Here is a 20251-nt window from a genome sequence, read left to right on the forward strand (position 1 = left end):
AAAGTCCCTCTATCGGCCCTTATGATCATGGCCTCCCAATCATCCCCTTCCACCGAATTGGCTCGATCACTGTCTCTCCACTCCACCAATAGCTGGTGTGTAGTGAGCGCACTGGCGCCGTTGACCTGTGGCTGCCGTCGCATCATCCAAGTGGATGCTGCACACTGGTGGTGGTGTGGAGAGACCCCCCCTCATGATTGTAAAGCACTTTGGGTGTATGGTCATAAATACACATTACATTACATTACATTTATTTCCACATATAAAGGTGGTCTGAAACCGATTTCCAAATATCCTAATGCATGCGTTTATTTTTTTTGTGTGTGTTTACACGGCTATAGAACAGATTCGATCTGTGTCACATATGAGCAAAAAATCATAATTGGGTCACATTTAACTGGCAATGTAAAGTGGGTCTAAGATAGTCTGATCCCTAGATATAGTTGATATGGTCCCCTATACGGGGGTCTTTGCATGCTTCCTGTATCAAAAGGGCACACCTTTATTTATTTAGATTTACATTTACATTTACATTTAGTCATTTAGCAGACGCTTTTATCCAAAGCGACTTACAAATGAGGACAAGGAAGCAATTTACACAACCAAGAGCAACAATGAATAAGTGCTATAAGCAAGTTTCAGGTCTGTAAAGTCTAAGAAGGGAAGTATTAGTAGTTTTATTTTTTTTTTATTTATTTTTTTTTTTTGTGTACAGTTAGTGTGATATTCAGAGAGGCAATTACAGATTAGGAAGTGTAGTGGAGACTAAATAGTTGAGTTTTTAGTCGTTTCTTGAAAGTAGAGAGTGACTCTGCTGTTCTGATGCAGTTAGGGAGTTCATTCCACCAACTGGGCAGATTGAGCGTGAGCGTGAGCGAAAGTGATTTCTTCCCCCTTTGGGATGGAACCACGAGGCGACGTTCATTCACAGAACGCAAGTTTCTGGAGGGCACATAGATCTGCAGAAGCGAGAACAGATAAGGAGCAAGGCCAGAAGTCACTTTGTAGGCAAACATCAGAGCTTTGAATTTGATGCGAGCAGCAACTGGCAGCCAGTGCAAACGGAGTAGCAGCGGAGTGACATGTGCTCTTTTAGGTTCATTGAAGACCACTCGTGCTGCTGCATTCTGGAGCAGTTGAAGAGGCTTGATAGAGTTAGCTGGAAGCCCAGCTAGTAGATATAGACAGACACTTCATTCCCATTTGACACATTATATTTTACAAAGACAAAAGTGCCAACACAATCACCTATAATGCAAAGAGCTCACCTTCATATTCCTTCTGTGGGACCTGTATATGGTCGGGGGATTCTCAATACGCTAAAACTGTGTATCATTCATCTCGTCTCTCCTCAGATGGTCCATCACTCCTCTTATGTACCCAGCATCCTTCCTCTTTAAAATCCCCAGCACTGCTTATGTGGTTCTCACAAGCGTCAACATCCTCATTGGGATCAATGGCAGCATTTCAACATTTGTCATGGAGTTATTCGGAAATCATGTAAGACGTCTTTTTTGTTTGTTTGTTTTCTCATCCTCAGGCAGGATCACATTAGTATTTTATTGCACTGGTGCACATCATGATTTTTGAAGCCTTTCATCCTCTGATACAGGAAATTGGAGGAATTAATGACATCCTGAAGAACGTTTTGCTCATCTTCCCACATTTCTGCCTGGGTCGAGGTCTCATCGACATGGTGAAGAATCAGGCCATGGCTGACGCTCTGGAGAGATTTGGTAAGAATAGCTTGCTCTGACTTATATGCAAGTTTTCAGGATGTTGGAATTAAAATGATTAAGCACAATAAAAATGTTTTTCTTTATGAATTTTATATTAAAACCAACACAGTTCATTTACTAAGGACTTACTGCCTTTGCTATTAACATAGCTTTTGCAAGTTAAAATAGTTTGGTCAAAACTTAAAATTCACATGCCATTTGCTTACCCTCAAGATGGTCTAAACCTTTATGAGATTTTTTTTTTATTCTGTTGGATACAAAAGAAGATATTTTGAAGAAAGCTGAAACTATAGCAGGACAAAACAAATACTATGAAAGTAAATAGTTACAGGTTTTCAGCATTCTTCAAAATATCTTCTTTGGTGTTCAACAGATAAAAGAAAGTCAAACAGTTTTGGGTCAAGTGAAGGATGTGTAAAAATCATATAACCTCACTATACAAAAAAAGATGGATGTATTAGAAGGTTATTATAAAAATAGCAATTTCTACTGACAATAACCGAAAATAAAGAACATCAAAATTAATTCTCTGATTTATAATTATAATTTTTTTTTGCAAATGACTGTGTATTTGACAACTTCTGAAAAAGCTAAGGAAATAAACTCAAAATGGACTCTTTCCTTATATTTTCTTATCGAAATTGTGAGACATAAGCATAGAATTGTGGGTTCATTATCTTTAACTCCAAATTGAAGCTTCATTCATTCATTCTTTTTGGCTTAGTTTCTCCATTACTGGGAAACATCCATACTCATTCACACACATACACTATGGACAATTTTAGTTTACCCTATTCACCTGTTCCCCATGTCTGTGGACTGTGGGGGAAACCGGAGCACCCAGAGGTAACTCCACATAGAAACGCCAACTGATCCAGCCAAGGGTCGAACCGGCGACCTTCTTGCTGTGAGGCGAATGTCCTACCCACTGTGCCACCATGCTGCCCTCAAATTGAAGCTTTTTACACAATTCTAGAATTCATTTTCTGAGAATTCTTTCAGAAGTTGCTAGATGGAAAGCTGCATTTGTGAGGAAAAAAACGCCAGAAATGTGACAAAGTTTTCTTTTTTTACTTTGGCTTAAACAGGCTTCCATAAATTTCTTATAATTATCATGAATAAGTATTTCATTTAACTTAACTTATTACCTTGTTAGGTTTCCAGTTCCAGTTATTTATAGGAATGCAGGCATCATTCTTCAATTTAAATAATTCCGATATGTGAAGACTAAATATTATCGTTTAATCCTTTAAAAGTGCATTGTCCGCTGTATTTTGAAGTAATTAATTACTACTGAGGCATATGTATTAGATGCTGAATTCTTTCTTACCTTACATAAGGTGAGAACCGTTTCCGTTCTCCACTGGAGTGGGACATGGTGGGTAAGAATCTTTTCGCTATGGCTGTGGAGGGTGTGGTTTTCTTCATTATCACCGTCCTCATCCAGTACAGATTCTTCTTTGAACCCAAGTAAGCATCATTAACCAATGAAATTATGGATGGAAGTAGTTTCAAAGATCTAAAGCCATGCTTTGGTCCTTTTCCTTAGGTCTTTATGTCCTAAATTGAGTCCGATTGGAGAGGAAGATGAAGATGTAGCCAGAGAGAGGCAGAGGATCATGAGTGGGGCCGGACAGGGAGACATTCTCGAACTCCGACAGCTCACTAAGGTCAGCTGATGATCACACACAACAACCATAACTACAATTCAGTGATGAGACCTTCAATAATGTTGTCTACTATATTTACAGGTGTACAAGCGGAAACAAAAGCCTGCAGTGGATCGTCTGTGTGTTGGCATTCCTCCAGGAGAGGTAATTCATGACACCTACTGGTATAACTTTACTTGAAGGGGGTATTTTTGCCCTATTGACTTTCATTCATGTTCAGTCTGCAAACTCAAGCTCAAATGACAAGTTTCGCATGTTACTGCATTCGAAAGTTCAAGTCTGGACCCTGCGATTTTGCGTCGAGTGATTGCGTGAGACCAATAAAAAATCAAAACATGACCCCTCAGTTAGGGATGTCCTAATCAGGTTTTTTTGCCCTCAAGTCGGAGTCATTTGATTTTGAGTATCTTCCAAAACCCGATTCGATACTCCTATAATACATAAAAAAGAATAAAGAAGAGCATAGAAACACATCCGGGATGTTCCTTATTTTTTATTTAATTCACCTTATTCTAATGTTCAACAACTCTGTTAACAAACAGAGCACTTCTGTGAGGTAGCGTAAACAATCAAGTAACAAAGAACAAAAATTCTACACTTTCGGACTTTAGTCCAAGAGTAAATATTAAAAAACCTAGCATAAAAACAAATAGCACCTCAACTAAAATACCCGGCAGGCAATCCCTAGTTTACATATCTCACAGTTTGCTTTGGCAATGCTGTTGACATCAACATTAATATACCTCCAGACAGCAGACACGAGCTGCGTCCCAAATCGCATACTTATGCACTATTCTTCGCCATTTTGTAGTATAAATAGTGTAAGTAGTGTGTTCACACTGAAAACTCTAAAAACATTAAGTGCACTTTAATTACCCGGATGATGCACTCATTCAGCCGGTTAAATGAAGTGTGTAATGATGGACACTTCACGCACTCAACGACCGCAGGTTTGCTTACGTAGCGGAAGGGGCGGAGCTATCGGACGCACATGTTGGATAACTTTATTTATTTTGGATGGTAAAAGCAAAGTTCTACCATGAGAGTGATTATAGCGCCTCCCGATGGTTAATGCGGCAATACTCACGGCAGGTATTATTTGATAATTCGGTTGTTTATTTCACTGATTTGGCAACCGTCAAACGTCATCAGGGAAACGGTTTGAATTTCCGCTTAGTAAAAAAACATTAGTGTGCCATTTGGGACAACACTACATACATATACTATCCTGTTGAGTGTGTAAGTGCATAAGTACATAGTGCATGAGTGCATAGTGTATAGTGTGCCATTTGGGACGCAGCTACGCTTTCCGCTACAAGCTGCTTTCATGTTCCACTTTGCCGGCATTTAACCGATAGCGTCTCTGCAACAAAGTGATGTCATGCCGTACACGTTGCTGTTCTTGTGTAGCGTCAAAAAAGGGGTTTAACTCTGTGCCATTGCATAAATACAGATGGGTTAAAAATTTATGAGAAATATATATATATATATTCGAGTCCTGATCAAGAGGTAACGTCCGATTCTGATCGAGCCTGAAACCGCGTGATCGGGCCCGATTTTCCATCAAGTGATCGGATCTGGACATCCCTACCCTCAGTACATAAATGTAAACTATGAAGCAATCACTCCTTTAAATCAGTGTCACATTGTGTTGCTTTATGCACTACTTTTCACAGCACAGACAGATTTTTACATGCTCAAACCCTTTGAAAGTGTGCCTTGACTGTCCCTTAAGACTGTCATGAAACCTTCATAATCATACGACTGAAATTTTATGCATGCTTATGACTGTCGCTATGTATCATTGGCTCAGTTATGTAATTCCAAATGTTAAAATAAACTGTCTTTGTCATGACAACTTGACATTATCAAGACAAAGCAACTTGTCATAAATCTGTCATAAACATGATTGCCGTTGAGCCATTATAATTGTTTCATGAATTTTAAAACAGCGTTAAAACACCTTTAATATTTTTCTTGTCCTCAGCTAGTGGGACAAATTGAATTTGTCATTAAAATGTCATTAAATATAAATGGCGCTGTTTTAAAAGTATTTTTACTGAGACATTTCAATGACAAATTTAGTTGGTTCTACTCTCAAACAGAGATCAGAAAAATATTCTATTATACTTCAAGACAATTATGTTCATGACCAAGTTATGTTGTCTTGGTAATGTCAAGTTGTCATAACAAAGACATCAAACAATGTCATCTTTGCATTTAAAATTAAATGAGTGAACTGAGTGAATGACACTTAATAAGTGTTGTCATAGCCATGCATAAAATCTCATTCATTTTCATGACCACTGTCGATAAGTGTCATTCGCTCAGTTCTGTAATTTTAAATGTCTTTGTCATGACAATTTGACATTATCAAGAAAACTCAAATTGTCATAAATCTGTCATAAACATGATTGTCATTGGGCCATTATGATTGTTTCATGAATTTTAAAACAGTCATAACACCTTAATATTTTTCTTGTCCTCAGCTAGAGGGACAGATTGAATTAGTCTTTAAATTTTAATGACGCTATTATAAACGTTTTTTTTTTTTATTGAGACATTTTAATGAAAAATTTAGATAGTAGTCATGACACAATTATAATGATTTCACGAAAATCATGTTTATGACTAAGTTATGTTGTCTTGGTAATGTCAAGTTGTCATAAGAATGACATCTCGAACAATGGCATCTTTCCATTTAAAATTGAACTAAGCGAATGACACTTAACAACAGTTGTCATAGCCATGCATAAAGTTTCATTCATGTTCAAGACATTATAAAGGTTTTATGACCGTCTTATAAATACACCTTCGAATAAAGTGTTATCCGATAAATGATCAGCCTCAATGATTCCCAATGATTCTTCTCCACATAATCTGTAAAGCACAAACTGACATCCGTTTCCTTCTTTCAGTGTTTCGGTCTGCTTGGTGTCAATGGAGCAGGAAAAACCAGCACTTTTAAAATGCTGACCGGAGATTCTGTGGTCACCAAAGGAGAAGCGTTCATAGCTGGGAAAAGGTACAGAAGATCAGATATAAGCAGTTCTTACAGCAGATGTATAGGTCATAGGTTAATGTTAAAATGCCTTCTTATTTGCAGTATACTTAGGGAAATCGATGAAGTACATCAGAATATGGGCTACTGTCCTCAGTTTGATGCCATCAATGATCTGCTAACTGGACGGGAACACCTGGAATTTTATGCTATCCTGCGTGGTGTACCTGAGAACGAAGTTTGTGCGGTGAGTAGAGAATATATACTAACATGCATATTTATTCATTTAGCCTTTTAGGGTGATTTTCATTTGTCCTGGTCAGATCCTGAAGTTTAATTGTATCGGAGTAATACATCATTTTTTAAAAAGTAGAAAAAAGTGAACTGCAGACAGCAACTTATTGCTCGTATGGTCACGTTTATACATGCAGTAAGATGCTGTCTGCAGTTCACTTAGCGGCCACCAGTGTCGCTACTAATAAGTGTTTCCCAATGGAGAGTGGTCTGGATGCAGACCTGGTGCAGTGCAGTCTGTGCTGCATCCAATGCTCTTTAATATGCTCTTTTTTTATTATTTTTTTAATTTAACTCAATGCCACAAGAACGAGAGGTATTACATTTCACATATTTCTGAAAAAGAGAGAAAAATATATATATATTTAATATAAGTATATAAGTAAATATATATTATATATTATATATATATATATATATATATATATATATATATATATATATATATATATATATATATATATAAAATTATATTTACATTAAATTAAATGTTTTTAGAGCATTACATGTTTTCAGTGCTTTTTTGTTTTGTGATTGTTCTAAAAGATTTACATATACTTTAAAGTCATTTACAAAATGGGCAAAATTTGGTTTACATTGAGCCCACTTTTTCTTATGTATATGGTGTTTTCCTAACAACATAAACAAATTAAAAATATATTGTCCTTTACAGTTCAAGTTCTCATTATCAGAATAAAACAGAACATCAAATAAACACATTTCTATCTTAAACTCCATTTTTTTGTTAATAAACTATTCTAAATCTTTCCAAAATATTCTTGAGTAAATACAATGAAAAAAAAAGATGCAAAATTGTTTCTTTTTCTTGACCACAAAATTCACATATTTATGAAATATTGAGTTTAAATCTTTCCAAAACATGTTTAGTTGGATAAATTCTATGGAGTGTTTTGTACGACACTTCTTTGATCTTGTTACTTAGGCAAAACTTATTTGTCAACTTCCAAGCTTTACTCCAAGAAATATTAGCAAATAATGAAAGTCAAAAATGTTTTGCTGTAGGTAGAGCCAACGAACGGAGAGCATTCTTTATAACCTTATTGTTACATTGTTGTTTTAATACATCAATATTTTCAATGAAAATGTTTTCACAATGATTACCTATGTAGGTCTCTTCTGAAATAGCTCTTTAATGGGCTCACCTCTAACCCTACCCGTCACAGTGATGTCACTAGCTCCATTTGAGTGCATTGTTTCTGACACTGCATTCCTGAGTAATGCAATCTCAGCTTGCATCATAAAGGCTGCATCCAGATACTATTGTCCCAATGGGCCATATGCACAGCTAGTGTTTTTCAGCCAACAATAAACTTCTGGTGAAAGGTTTATGTGACTATTTTCAATTCCGTAAGATTGCTTTTACAGCATGGATGTAGTAATGGAATAAAATCCAATCAGTTAAATAGACTTAAGCAAGTGGTGCATGACTGGAACTTGTAGTCCATATAAAGACGGATTTGTAGTTCTTTAGTGAGCTGCGTGTTTACTAGCGATCTGCCAGGACTAGATCGCTGGTGATTGTGACAGGTGAAGTATTTTTACTTGTGTGAAAATGCCTGAGACTGATGGTGCGAGAACTTAGTTACAAATGGCAACAGGGCCGGAGTGGGACTCTTTTTCAGCCCTGGAGTTTCAAGCCTCAGACCGGCCCACCTCAGTTCACGACTGACTATATTAAAATAAGGTCATTTCCAATTCAGTTTCTAATTACACTATCACAACTTTTTTTTTTGAGAAAACAGCTGCTTTAGAACTTTAAATGTTCAACAATCCTAACAGTATTACATGTCTTAACAATAAAAAAAATAAAAATAAATAAATAAATAATAATAATAACATACTCAGACGAGGATCAAACCCGGGTCGGCAGCATCGTAATCTAACGTGCTAATCACTGGACCACAACAGTTATATATTGAGAAGTGACTCATCTGAGTTATATCATCATTGAGTTATATCAGCCATATATCATCAGGCTGGCCATATATAAAAAGAGTAGAGCTGCGGTAAAATAACGAATAAGAAGACTGTGGTCAAGTAAATAAATAAATTAATTTAAACAGTGTGACTGCTGAGAGCAACAGATTGTGGAGCTAGGGACACCGGCCCTCGCGGCCAAAAAACGGACCGGCTCACCGGGAATTCTCCCGGTCCTCCCGATTAGCCAATCCGGGCCTGAATGGCAACCTTTTAGGAATTCTTACTATAAATTGAAATTCTAATAAGGCAGCTGACAACAATTTTACTCTTATAGTGTGGCATACTGCAATGTGACAAAGACCAAACCAAAAGATTTTCAATCAAAGTTTGAAATGTAAACACAGAAATCTTGCGAGACTCGAGAATAGACATGGCAGACGATAGGCAGGAAGGATTTGCTGATGCTCTGTTCTCTGTCCTGACTGCATTTGATACGCTGTTCACTTCTGTCAGCTTGCTTTATGATTGGAGATTTTTTTTTTTTTACGTGATAGTCTCCAGATTGTACATGTGTTTGTCTACGGTGACTTTCTCCTGAAATTCAAATGATATTGTGCTCCCAGCCCCTATTTTCAAAAGAGGGGGGAGCTACAAATGCCTACGTGTCTGCATAGTGACAGATTCAAAAACAAGATAAAAGTCCTATGCTAATGAGGAAGAGATTGTCACTAATGGGCGGGGTTTTCTCCCTCTGATGTCATGTACAAAGAAAGAATGTCAATCAAAGTATTTCTGCAGACTGTTTTTATGAAAGTATGATTATAAAAAATAAAATGTAGGCATTTATACCATTAGCAGCTGGTTATATTCACACACTGTAGCCACACAACTCTGTTTAAACCCCTTAAAAAGTGATTTTTGCATAATAGGTCCCCTTTAAATTGTGTATTAATTGTGATTTCAATGTTTCAAGTGGATAAAACAGGCAGCTAAGGAACAAATCAATTTGAGTTTAGATGGTTTAATTGACATGTTTGTACCTGCAGGTGGCGGAGTGGGGAATCCGTAAACTGGGCCTGGTGAAGTATGTGGACAAAAACGCTGGAAGCTACAGTGGAGGAAACATGCGCAAACTGTCCACCGCCATATCACTGATTGGAGCTCCACCAGTGGTCTTCCTGGTAAGTGGGTATACTCACACACACTTTATTTATATGTATTGCGGGGCTTACAGGGACACTCCATGTATAAGCATACCGCTAAACCCAACCAAACTGGCAAATTTCAAACAATAAAAGCCCCTGTTAAGGGTTAAAAAGCCCCCGTTTTTAAGCATTTTAAATTACAGGGGCACAAGGTGTGACCCTGTACACCAGTGTTTCTCAACCATGTTCCTGGATGACCACCAGCACTGCATGTTTTGGATGTCTCTTTTGTCTGTCACCCCCATTATAGGTCTTTCAGACCTTGCTAATGAGCTGAGGATCTGAATCAAGTGTGTTTTGTTAAGGAGACATCCTCCAGGAACATGGTTAAGATGTTCAGTGGCGTTAGTGATAGTCAGTAGCAATAGTGATGTTCAATGGTGATAGTGATGGTCAATGGTGATAGTGATGGTCAATGGGGGTAGTAATAGTCAATAGCGTTAGTGATAGTCAGTGGCGATAGTGATGATCAATGGCAATAGTGATGTTCAATGGTGATAGTGACGGTCAATGGGGGTAGTAATAGTCAATGGCGGTAGTGATGTTCAGTGGCGGCAGTGATAGTCAGTGGCGATAGTGATGGTCATTGGCGGTAGTGATGTTCAATGGTGGTAGTGATGTTCAATGGTGGTAGTGACGGTCAATGGGGGTAGTAATAGTCAATGGCGGTTGTGATGTTCAGTGGCGGTAGTGATAATCAGTGGCGATAGTGAAGGTTAATGGCGGTAGTGATGTTCAATGGTGGTAGTGACGCCCAATGGGGGTAGTAATAGTCAATGGCGGTAGTGGTTTTCAATGGTGATAGTGACGGTCAATGGGGTAGTAATAGTCAATGGCGGTAATGATGTTCAGTGGCGGTAGTGATAGTCAGTGGCGGTAGTGATGTTCAGTGGTGGTATTAATAATCAATCAGGGTCGTTTTGGTCAATAGTGGTAAAGACAGTTAATGGTGGTAGTGATGGTCAATAATGGTAGTTTTGGTCAATAGCCATAATGATGGTTAATTGCAGTAGTGATGGCTACTGGCAGTAAAGTTGGTCAATGGTGGTAGTGATAGTAATTAGCGGTAGTAATGGTCATTGGTGGTAGTGATAGTCAGTAGCAGTAATGATAGTCAATGGCGGTAGTAAAAAAGTTGTTTTTCTGTTACATTTCTTCTCATATTATTATTATTATTATTTTTTAAGTCTAGCCTATATTAGATGGCATAAGCTAATTACTGTCAGATTTTGACAATTTCTTAAAGCATCTGCAATATGTGCAGTATTTAGTCTTGTATTTCATGTCTTTGTAAAGAATCATTATTTTAATGTATCAGTCAATATTGTTTTAATGTTATGATCTAATCGAGAACATTAACAAGTCCCTTGAATAAATAAAGCAATTCAATCTAACTTCGAGTCCAGCTTTGTTTTGTTTTTAAGCATCTCAACCAAAGCATTTGTAGGAATGAAATCATTCATGATAGTAATATGGAACTGTAATGCGGTCAAGACCTGCCTTGAACTACTCCATCTGTGCTTTTGGATGAGTTATAATTTTGATTGAACAGCCTATATAGCATAAGCTGTAATAATATCTACAGTAATATTCTAATAATTGTTTTACCAATGTGCGATTGTGACACACATCTTGGGTCTATTCACTGCAGCTTGATGCCTATTAGAATGCAGTTAGACCCAATAATTTATAACATATGAAGGCAAAAAAATTGTGTTTTATTTTGATCAAATTAATATTAGTAAAATCGATATTATACAGAATACCCAGAGATCTTCCTGCTAAAGTTGATGTTCATTGTGTTTCTTGCTAACCTGTGGCTGAATCGGAGTCCTGTTGTGTGTTGTTTGCTTGCAGGACGAGCCCACCACTGGGATGGACCCCAAAGCACGCAGAGCCCTGTGGAACTGCATACACAGCGTCATCAAAGAGGGCCGATCTGTTGTTCTCACCTCACACAGGTATGTTCAGCAGGCTTTCATTACTGGTGACCAGTAATGTGTTTTACAAAATTAATTCTAACAATTTCAATATTACTAAGTTAATGTTAAGCATAAAATGAAAAAATCTAGTTAAAAAATAAGTACTATTATGAAAATCACTAAGAAGAATTACTATGAACATACATTGTTTATTTATCATGTATATATGTGCACATTGTGCAAATAATATATAATTAAATTTTAAAAAAAAGAAAAATTATTTACTAATTTACTAATTATATTATATATATATTAACTAATAATTTTCTTTTCGGCTTAGTCCCTTTATTAATCCGGAGTTGATACAGTGGAATGAACCGCCAACTTATCCAGCATGTTTTTACGCAGCGGATGCCCTTTCAGCCACAACCCATCACTGGGAAATATAAAAAAAATTAAAAAAATAAATAAATAATACTAATAATAATAATAGTTATTTAAATAAAAGGTCGAAGCAGTGGCGCAGTAGGTAGTGCTGTACAGCAAGAAGGTTGCTGAGTCACTGGTTCAAACCTCGGCCCTGGGTATCCTGCAGGTGCTCCGGTTTCCCCCACAATCCAAAGACGTGAATTGGTAAGGCTAAATTGTCCATAGTGTATGAGTGCGTGTGTGTGTATGTATCCCAGAGATGGGCGTAAAAACGTGCTGGATAAGTTGGCGGTTTATTCCGCTGTGGCAACCCCGTATTAATCAAGAGACTAAGCCGACAAGAAAACGAATGAATGAATGAATATTTAAATAAACTATTTACAGAGAGTACTATATTATTACAACAATGACAATAGTTTCGTACAAGAACAAAATATTTCCAGCCAATCATTTTATACTTCCGTTCTTGAGCAGGTGGGACAAAATGTTTGGCCCCATTTACAGATTTATGTTGCTTGTTCAAGCTACTTATTTATAATGAGCTAAACCAACACAATTCTTAAGTTTTGTTTAATGCTCAATCCACTTAAATTTGTAAAAACGATTCAGTTAACTTTATCGATTTGTGTTGAGTCAACATGAAGGAATTATGTGGAAATCAGCATTATTTACAGTGTGACAAAACCAGAATGATCCAGTTTTAAACAGGTGCACTGAGCAAAACAGCAGCACTAAAAACACAAACACACAACACAATGTCAAACACAAACACACACAGGGATTGACTAATTATTTTAGCTTAGCTTAGACGTCCAGCTGTCACTATGTGTCAGTGGCAGTTTTCCTCAAACTGACCCGTGTTCTGTTCTCTCTCAGCATGGAGGAGTGTGAAGCTCTGTGCACCAGAATGGCCATCATGGTGAACGGCAGGTTTCGCTGTCTGGGCAGCGTCCAGCACCTCAAGAACAGGTAAGACCACTGCTAGTGTGGAGTATCCTAGAGTGGGGGGGTGGGGGTTAGTGGGAGGGGGTAAAACGGTCAATCATTTTAATAAGAAGTTAGTTCAAACCTTACACTTTATCACAGATTATTGCAATCTAATTAAGCGATTTAAAATCCGCATGAACTGGAAGATTTTTTCTCCGTATTGTGACGCATTCTTAGAAAAAATAGAATGTTATATGAGCAGACAGTGGGTGTGGCTTGTTTTTTCTACTGCGAGCTGATTGGATGTATTAAAGTGGGCATTTCATTCAAAGAGATTGGGAAAAGGGTTTAGGGAGGGTTATTACAACATAACAGACTCATCCTCCTCACCATTTCTGTTTGTTGTCATAGCACTGACAGTTGGAAGGGGCGTGGTTACATATGTTAGCCCCGCCTAATACCTCAGACTAAATCTGAGAATTTACCTGAAAACAAACAGGAAGCGTCCAAAAGGGCATACTTCCATACTATATAGTTTGCTAAAAAAGTATGCGAGCCGAGTAGTATGTCCGAACTCATAGAATTCGAAAATCAGTATGCGAGAGGTACCCTGATGACTTACTGCTTCCTGTGAGATTCTGAAGTGCACATTCCATGCACGCAGCACTATCCCATGATGCCCCACGAGAGAATTCATGAATGGTAGTAAAGCGATGCAAGTGTAAGTCACGTGACCATGACAAAATGGCGGATCTAGTACATCCGATTTCCATTCACACTGTTTACATTCATACTGTATAGAACGTACTTCACCAGTGGCGCCTGCAGCCGTACGGCTGTACGCACTGTGCGTACCTACCACGAGAGGGCGGGAATTAATGCCGCTTTTTATTTATTTATTTATTTGTGACATAATTTTTTATTGATTATTAAACAGTATACACTACAGCTGCCTGCTTTTCCACTATCGAGCCAAATCGTTCTGAGAACACTTGGGTATGGTTACGTTTGTTTCTCCACTGAGGACTCCGGAAGAGAACTCAACAGCTACATGCACTGCTGAAAGACTTTTTGTTTCTGCTGTGCATCGAATAAAGACACGCTTAACATTATTTAAGTTCACAATCGTATAGCTAAATACTATATCCAAGAAACACGAAATGACTGCACTTCAGTCAAGCCAGACGTCTTGTTTTGTGATTTAATGCCGGCTATACCACCCGAAGAACGGTTACGGCGTGTTGAGATGTCGGCCGTCACCGGAGAAAGTCTAATCTTTCATTACTTTATTGGGGTTGTGTTTGAAAGCTTTATTGGCACTGTAGCTGCCAAGATACTGCTTTATGAGTTAAATTATAGCCTATATATGCACCAATAAACAGATCAAATTAATGAATAAATAAAATAAATATGGATTCCTTAAGGCTGATTTATACTTTTGCGTCAAACGCACGCGTATGCTACGGCGCTGACGCATAGCCCTTCGCCGTGGCCGTCGGTGTCGCTGACGTGCACCTCTCAAAAAATGTAACTACACGTCGCAACGACGCGTAGCGCAAGCTCTGTGATTGGTCGGCTTGGTAGCTCTGACGAGTCTGGGCGGGACCGAGAGTCACGTGAATGGTGCGAGCCTGATAGAGCGATTATTTACAAGTGTGGAGTCACGTGAAGAAGCTCCTAATGGAAAGTTTTGGTTTGTGTTTACCTCAAAGTTAAAGTTGTTGCACGTCTGCTGGTTCCTGCCTCAAAATGAGCGAGTTTGAGCCACTTGTACATTCAGGAAGTGTTCAGGAAAGGCAAAACAGCAGCGAAGAAACTCGACACAGAGGAACATTTACACCTCACTGCCAACTAGCGTTTCGGAAGTGTTAATGCAGACCGACAGAGACAGAGCGCAGAAGTATAAATGCACAGCTACGCGCGTTGCATGCGCCGTGGGTTACGCCGGTCACTTGACGCAGAAGTATAAACCAGGCTTTAATGCCGGTATAGTTTTTACTAAAAAAAATAATAATAAAATGTTTTATAAAAATAAAAAGCAATTTTCGCAATTTTTTACGATTCGGTTAAATATAATTTGGACATTTATGGGGGCATGTAACATGTTTCTGTTTTTTTTTTTTGTTCTCAGTGATCTTTAATACATAAGGGGTAGCTATGCAAAATATTTTCTAAAATGTCAAGCAGGATTTTGTCTATAGCTTTAATTATGAAGACAATAAAATATTAAAACTAACAAAAATAAAATAATAAAAATTCAAAGAATTTAGCAGAATTTTGCTAAATTATAAAAAAATGTTAATTTTATTTTACTTGATGCATTCGTTATTTAATGTTTGAATACTGAAATAACAGCCATCGGAAGGGGGCGGGGCGGTGCTGGATTTGTGCGTACCTTGGAAAGAAATCCTGCAGGCGCCCCTGCATTTCACTATCAGTCGAGTGGTACGTTTAAATTCGAATGCTGTACCAACTGAGTAGTAGGCGGCTTCGGATGCAGCCAAACCCTTTTTTAAATGACATGCACAGATGAATCGTTCACCTCAAAACTAACAATGTGAGCTAACAAAATCAATATGGTTAGTTTTGATTTGATGTGTACTTGTGTCATTTCTGTTCAAGGCTTTAGTTCAGTTTAGAAGAGTTTGTGGTGCTGAGATTTGATTATAATAAAAATGTTTATGGCTGTGTTTGTGTTGCTGCAGATTTGGCGACGGGTACACCATCATTCTAAGGGTGGCAGGCCCTGATCCCGACCTGCAGCCGGTGATGAAGTTCATCGAAAGCGAACTTCCAGGGAGCACGCTGAAAGAGAAGCACAGAAACATGCTGCAATATCAGCTGCCTTCATCACTCACATCCCTCGCTCACATCTTCAGCATCCTCGCCAAAAACAAAGAGTTCCTGCGGATAGAGGATTACTCCGTCTCCCAGACCACACTAGACCAGGTGAGAGCGCCGTCAGTCACTGCACTCAAACATCTGTATCTTACAAAACAGCAGTATATAATGAAGGATTTTGTTGGAGTGTGAATAGTTTATATATCGTATTATTTTATATTAATATGTAGAATGAAATTAAATGTAATAATAAAACATATAGTAAATTCATTCATTTTCTTGTCGGCTTAGTCGCAGTGGAATGAACCGCCAACTTATCCAGCACATTTTTACGCAGCGGATGATATTATGCGATTGTATTGTATTGCAATATGGAACAATTAAGTGTTCATGTTAAATCAAAAGTAATTCACAAATACTTGAAAATTAGATGTTTTAATGACAATAATTCTGTATGGTCACAACTGAATTAATTACAAAATAACTGTATAAAATGATCAATTAAAATGATAAAAACATATTATATATATTGTACCCAGCTTAAATGTAAAATTAAAGTTACCAGACGTAGAAGGAGAGACACAGGGAGGGAGAGACAAAGAGAGCAAGTAGCCCTCAAAGAGGCAGAGAAGATAGACTCCAGAGGAGAGGAGTAGACCAGGAAAAGACAGCCCAGAAAAAGAGCTAGAGCAGACTTTTACACCTATTTTGTATCTTTCTTGACCATGTGACTAAAGCCCAAATGCTGAGACATTCAAACTGACCAATCAACATGTGACAACATCATAAATCCCCCAAAGTCCACATATCAAGCCCTGATCTTATCAGTATCTGCCTTTGGAGTCAGTATGGACCTTAAGTCAAAAAGACATGGTGTGTCATATAAACAAATGCATATGATAACTTAGCCTCTTACAATTATTTTAGTTTACTATTTGTTTATATTAATATTTGTTTATATTAGTTTAATACTTCTAAATATACAATTATATTACTTTAATATTTAATATTAATTAACTAATTATATTGGTTAATTATATTTACAAAAATATTAGTTTGTCGTGGACAAAAGTAAACAGCTGGGGCGTGGCCCCTAATAGTAATTCTGTGGGCCCCAAAACCCACCCCCAAATGACGCATTTGTATATATACATAGTACATTTACCTATTTATATCAGAATTTCTGATATTTCAGACATTAAGAAATCTTGAATGAAAACAAGGAAACTATCCCTTTTTTTGCAAAGATGCATTGTGCAAAATATAAGTAAATTATGTACATTTTAAAATGTTTTTTTATGCTTCATATTTACCATCTTGAACACCACTGTAAATGAAGAGTGAAAGTTAATATTAGCATTTTGATGAGACTTTCTTTTTGTCATGCTATGTTTAATTAATCTAAAATATTCAACATTTGTCGGAAACATTTTAAATTTGTTTTTTAATTGAGAAAAAGAATAGGATAAAATAGGGTTTTAAAAATATGATAAAATAAAATTATTCTTATTTATTTAAAAAAAGATATGATATTGTTTCATAATCATTTCGTATTGAAAATCCCTAAATTTCATTTATTTTCCTTTAGCTTAGTCCCTTATGGCCAGTGAATACAGTATGAATAAATGAATATATATGAACACATACAGCCCCATACAGTCTTCGATATGTTACCAACTACAGAAAAACTACACACAGCAGACATTTAGTCCTTATTTGGGTTCAAAAACAACACAAAATAAAGTCCACAGTCAGAGCAAACCTCTCTTCTGTGTCTAATCTTCAGCAGCACATGTAGCCTCCGTTAGAAAGTAATTTAGTCATTCTTAGTTCATAATAGTCAAAGAGACGATGATAATAGTAAAACATGGCAGTTTGTTCACGTTTTAGGTTGCTGAAACAATCATTTTCTCCTTTGGTTTTTCCGGCTTCTACCTTTGGTTTTTTTTGTGCGTCAGTCTCTCGTTTGTTCATTTCTGAAAGGATCGGATGTCATTATCACTTTAATAATCACGCGCATGTTACTATCATCAGCTCAATAAGTTTATTTCAAATATAGACGTGCATGCGAGCGCAAGCGAAAAAAGTAAACCAATAGGATTCAGCTGCACTTCTAGCTCCGTCTTTTGGTACCCTTTTGTTGTGCTAGGTACCCTTTGCAAAGGGTGACTAAATTACATAAAAACGTACTGAACCAAACTGTACCACTCAGTGGAAACGGGCCATTATTTATCAGGGGTTGCCGCAGCAGAATGAACCACCAAATATTTTGGCATATGTTATACGCAGTGGATGCCCTTCCAGCCGCAACCCAGTACATAATATGAAGAGAAAAAAAACTGAGGAAGGCATAGTGTCGAAACGTTTGTGTCTTTAAATCACCCCAAGTGTAAAAAGAAAGAAAAAAAGAAGAAGAAAACAGTACAAAGCAATTACTTGATGAGGGCGTATCATTATGTTTTTGAATAGCATTGACAAGATTAACACACCAAAGAAGTTTCTTTAAAAATCGCAAGCTTGCAGGTCAAACTTTAGCACTCTACGCAACAAAATAAATATTTTAAAAAAATAGCTTTAAAAAATTTCCAGGCTTGTGAAAAGTGTGCGGTAAAAACGATGCTTTCTCCTAACATGATCACTAAACGCTCTTCTCCTCAATCTCCAGGTGTTTGTAAACTTTGCGAAGGACCAAAGTGACGACCACTCGGACAGCTCAATCAGCCGTAAAGGGACGGCGGTGAACATGGCCCTGCTGACTCCGCTGTCCACTAAAGACAGCCTGGAGAAGCCCATGGAGAGCTTCGTATGAGCCGGACTCTCTCTTTACACTACATGCCAACGGGAGCCAGTGGAGTCCACACATTTCACATCTTTTTTATTTTTTGTGGCCTTCGAGCTGCAGTCTGCCCTCCTGATCCTCAGGCTGGAGATAAACCCGTGAGAGGCAGACGCCAAATGCAAGTCAATGCAAAAAAAAAAAAAAAAGAAATCAGAAAGACTTCTTGCGTTTCTAGCATGGCGGAATTCAAAGCATGCTAGTCGCGACGTTAAAACTTGAAGCCATCAATTCTGGTGTGTTTAGCGACAGTCGTCGATTATTTGAGATAATCGGCCTGATGGGGGGAAAATGCCAATGATCAATCATTCAGGGGTCCGTGTGTTTGCATTTTATTTTTTCGTAAGAAAACTGGAAATCACGTGCTGAAGAATCAATTTTTTTGCACGGAAAACCTCCAAATCGTACCTATTTTGGAAATGATTATGTTCGTGATGTGTCTTTATTTATAAACAAGCCATTGTTTTAGATGTTTTACAAAAGGGCATTGTTTTATTTTACTCCTAAAGTGCCTTGCGATAACTTTATAGTAAACACAAAATATTTGTGTGCGGGCGAAAACAAAAACGATTGATTTATTATTATTATTATTATTTTTAAATAAAGTAAGCTTTAAAGTTACACCGTGTAACAAATACCTCGAATGACAGCAAATCACTCAAACAACTGAGAAGAAAATCAGTTCAAACAAACCAATCGTGTGCCTTCTTTGGGAAAAAAAAGAGGCGTGTCCTGTGAGTCTATTATTGATGGACCAATAAGAATACAGAGCTTCCAGCTGTATTAAATTGAGTACAGTAAGGGTGATCGGTCCGTTTTCATCATTGAATCAGTATTTTGGATCTCTTTGGGAGAGGCGACAGCAATGTCAACCTTTCATCCGAGCACTTTACTTGCTGCGTTAATTGAAAATTTTGATTTAATGTCAAAACGTGTTAATCTCTTTGCACTGGATTTTCCACAGACAATGTTTTTGCCGCTTTTTTTTTTTTTTTTCCTCAGTGACCGTTTAGTTTCGGTTTGGGTTCGAACAAAGTGATTGCAAACCTAAAAGGACAAACGTTTTAGCACCACCGTTATGTTGCTCATTAATATCTGTTTACATTTCAAACTTATGGCTGTGGAATGTCTGTTACTCGTCTTGTACACTTACTGTATTTACACAATAAAACACAACAGTTCTACAACCCTAACGTCTGTTTCATCTTAGTGCATCAGTTATTGAATTATCTACCTAATAATGAATTATTTAGCACCATAACTGCTATCGGTATATCCAACGCAATTTTTATACTGCACAAATACTCACCGGCCACTTTATTAGGTACACCTTACTGGTACCAGGTTGGACCCCTTAAGTCTTCAGTACTGCCTTAATCCTTAGTGGCGGAGATTCAACAAGGAACTGGAAATATTCCTCAGAGGTTTTGGTCCATATTGACATGA

General features: G+C 37.5%; 1 protein-coding gene across 2 annotated transcripts in view; it reads left to right on the top strand.

Moving 5' to 3' along the window:
• abca1b (ATP-binding cassette, sub-family A (ABC1), member 1B) overlaps positions 1-19998 on the top strand; it is a 95188-nt gene extending 75190 nt beyond the window's left edge. Inside the window, exons 36-47 of one of the 2 annotated variants that reach the window (XM_005173080.6) lie at positions 1356-1500; positions 1613-1736; positions 3080-3209; positions 3289-3409; positions 3491-3553; positions 6328-6434; positions 6516-6657; positions 9692-9826; positions 11708-11811; positions 13078-13170; positions 15834-16077; positions 18635-19992. In XM_005173080.6, coding sequence (XP_005173137.1) covers positions 1356-1500; positions 1613-1736; positions 3080-3209; positions 3289-3409; positions 3491-3553; positions 6328-6434; positions 6516-6657; positions 9692-9826; positions 11708-11811; positions 13078-13170; positions 15834-16077; positions 18635-18778 — 1552 coding nt within the window. In that variant the 3' untranslated portion in view covers positions 18779-19992. Of the gene's footprint in view, positions 1-1355; positions 1501-1612; positions 1737-3079; positions 3210-3288; positions 3410-3490; positions 3554-6327; positions 6435-6515; positions 6658-9691; positions 9827-11707; positions 11812-13077; positions 13171-15833; positions 16078-18634 lie in introns of both variants that reach the window. The other variant, NM_001114586.2, reaches the window with a different exon arrangement.
• Positions 19999-20251: the final 253 nt, after the last annotated feature.

Source organism: Danio rerio, chromosome 14 (genome assembly GCF_049306965.1).
Source record: "Danio rerio strain Tuebingen ecotype United States chromosome 14, GRCz12tu, whole genome shotgun sequence".
Taxonomy (NCBI): domain Eukaryota; kingdom Metazoa; phylum Chordata; class Actinopteri; order Cypriniformes; family Danionidae; genus Danio; species Danio rerio.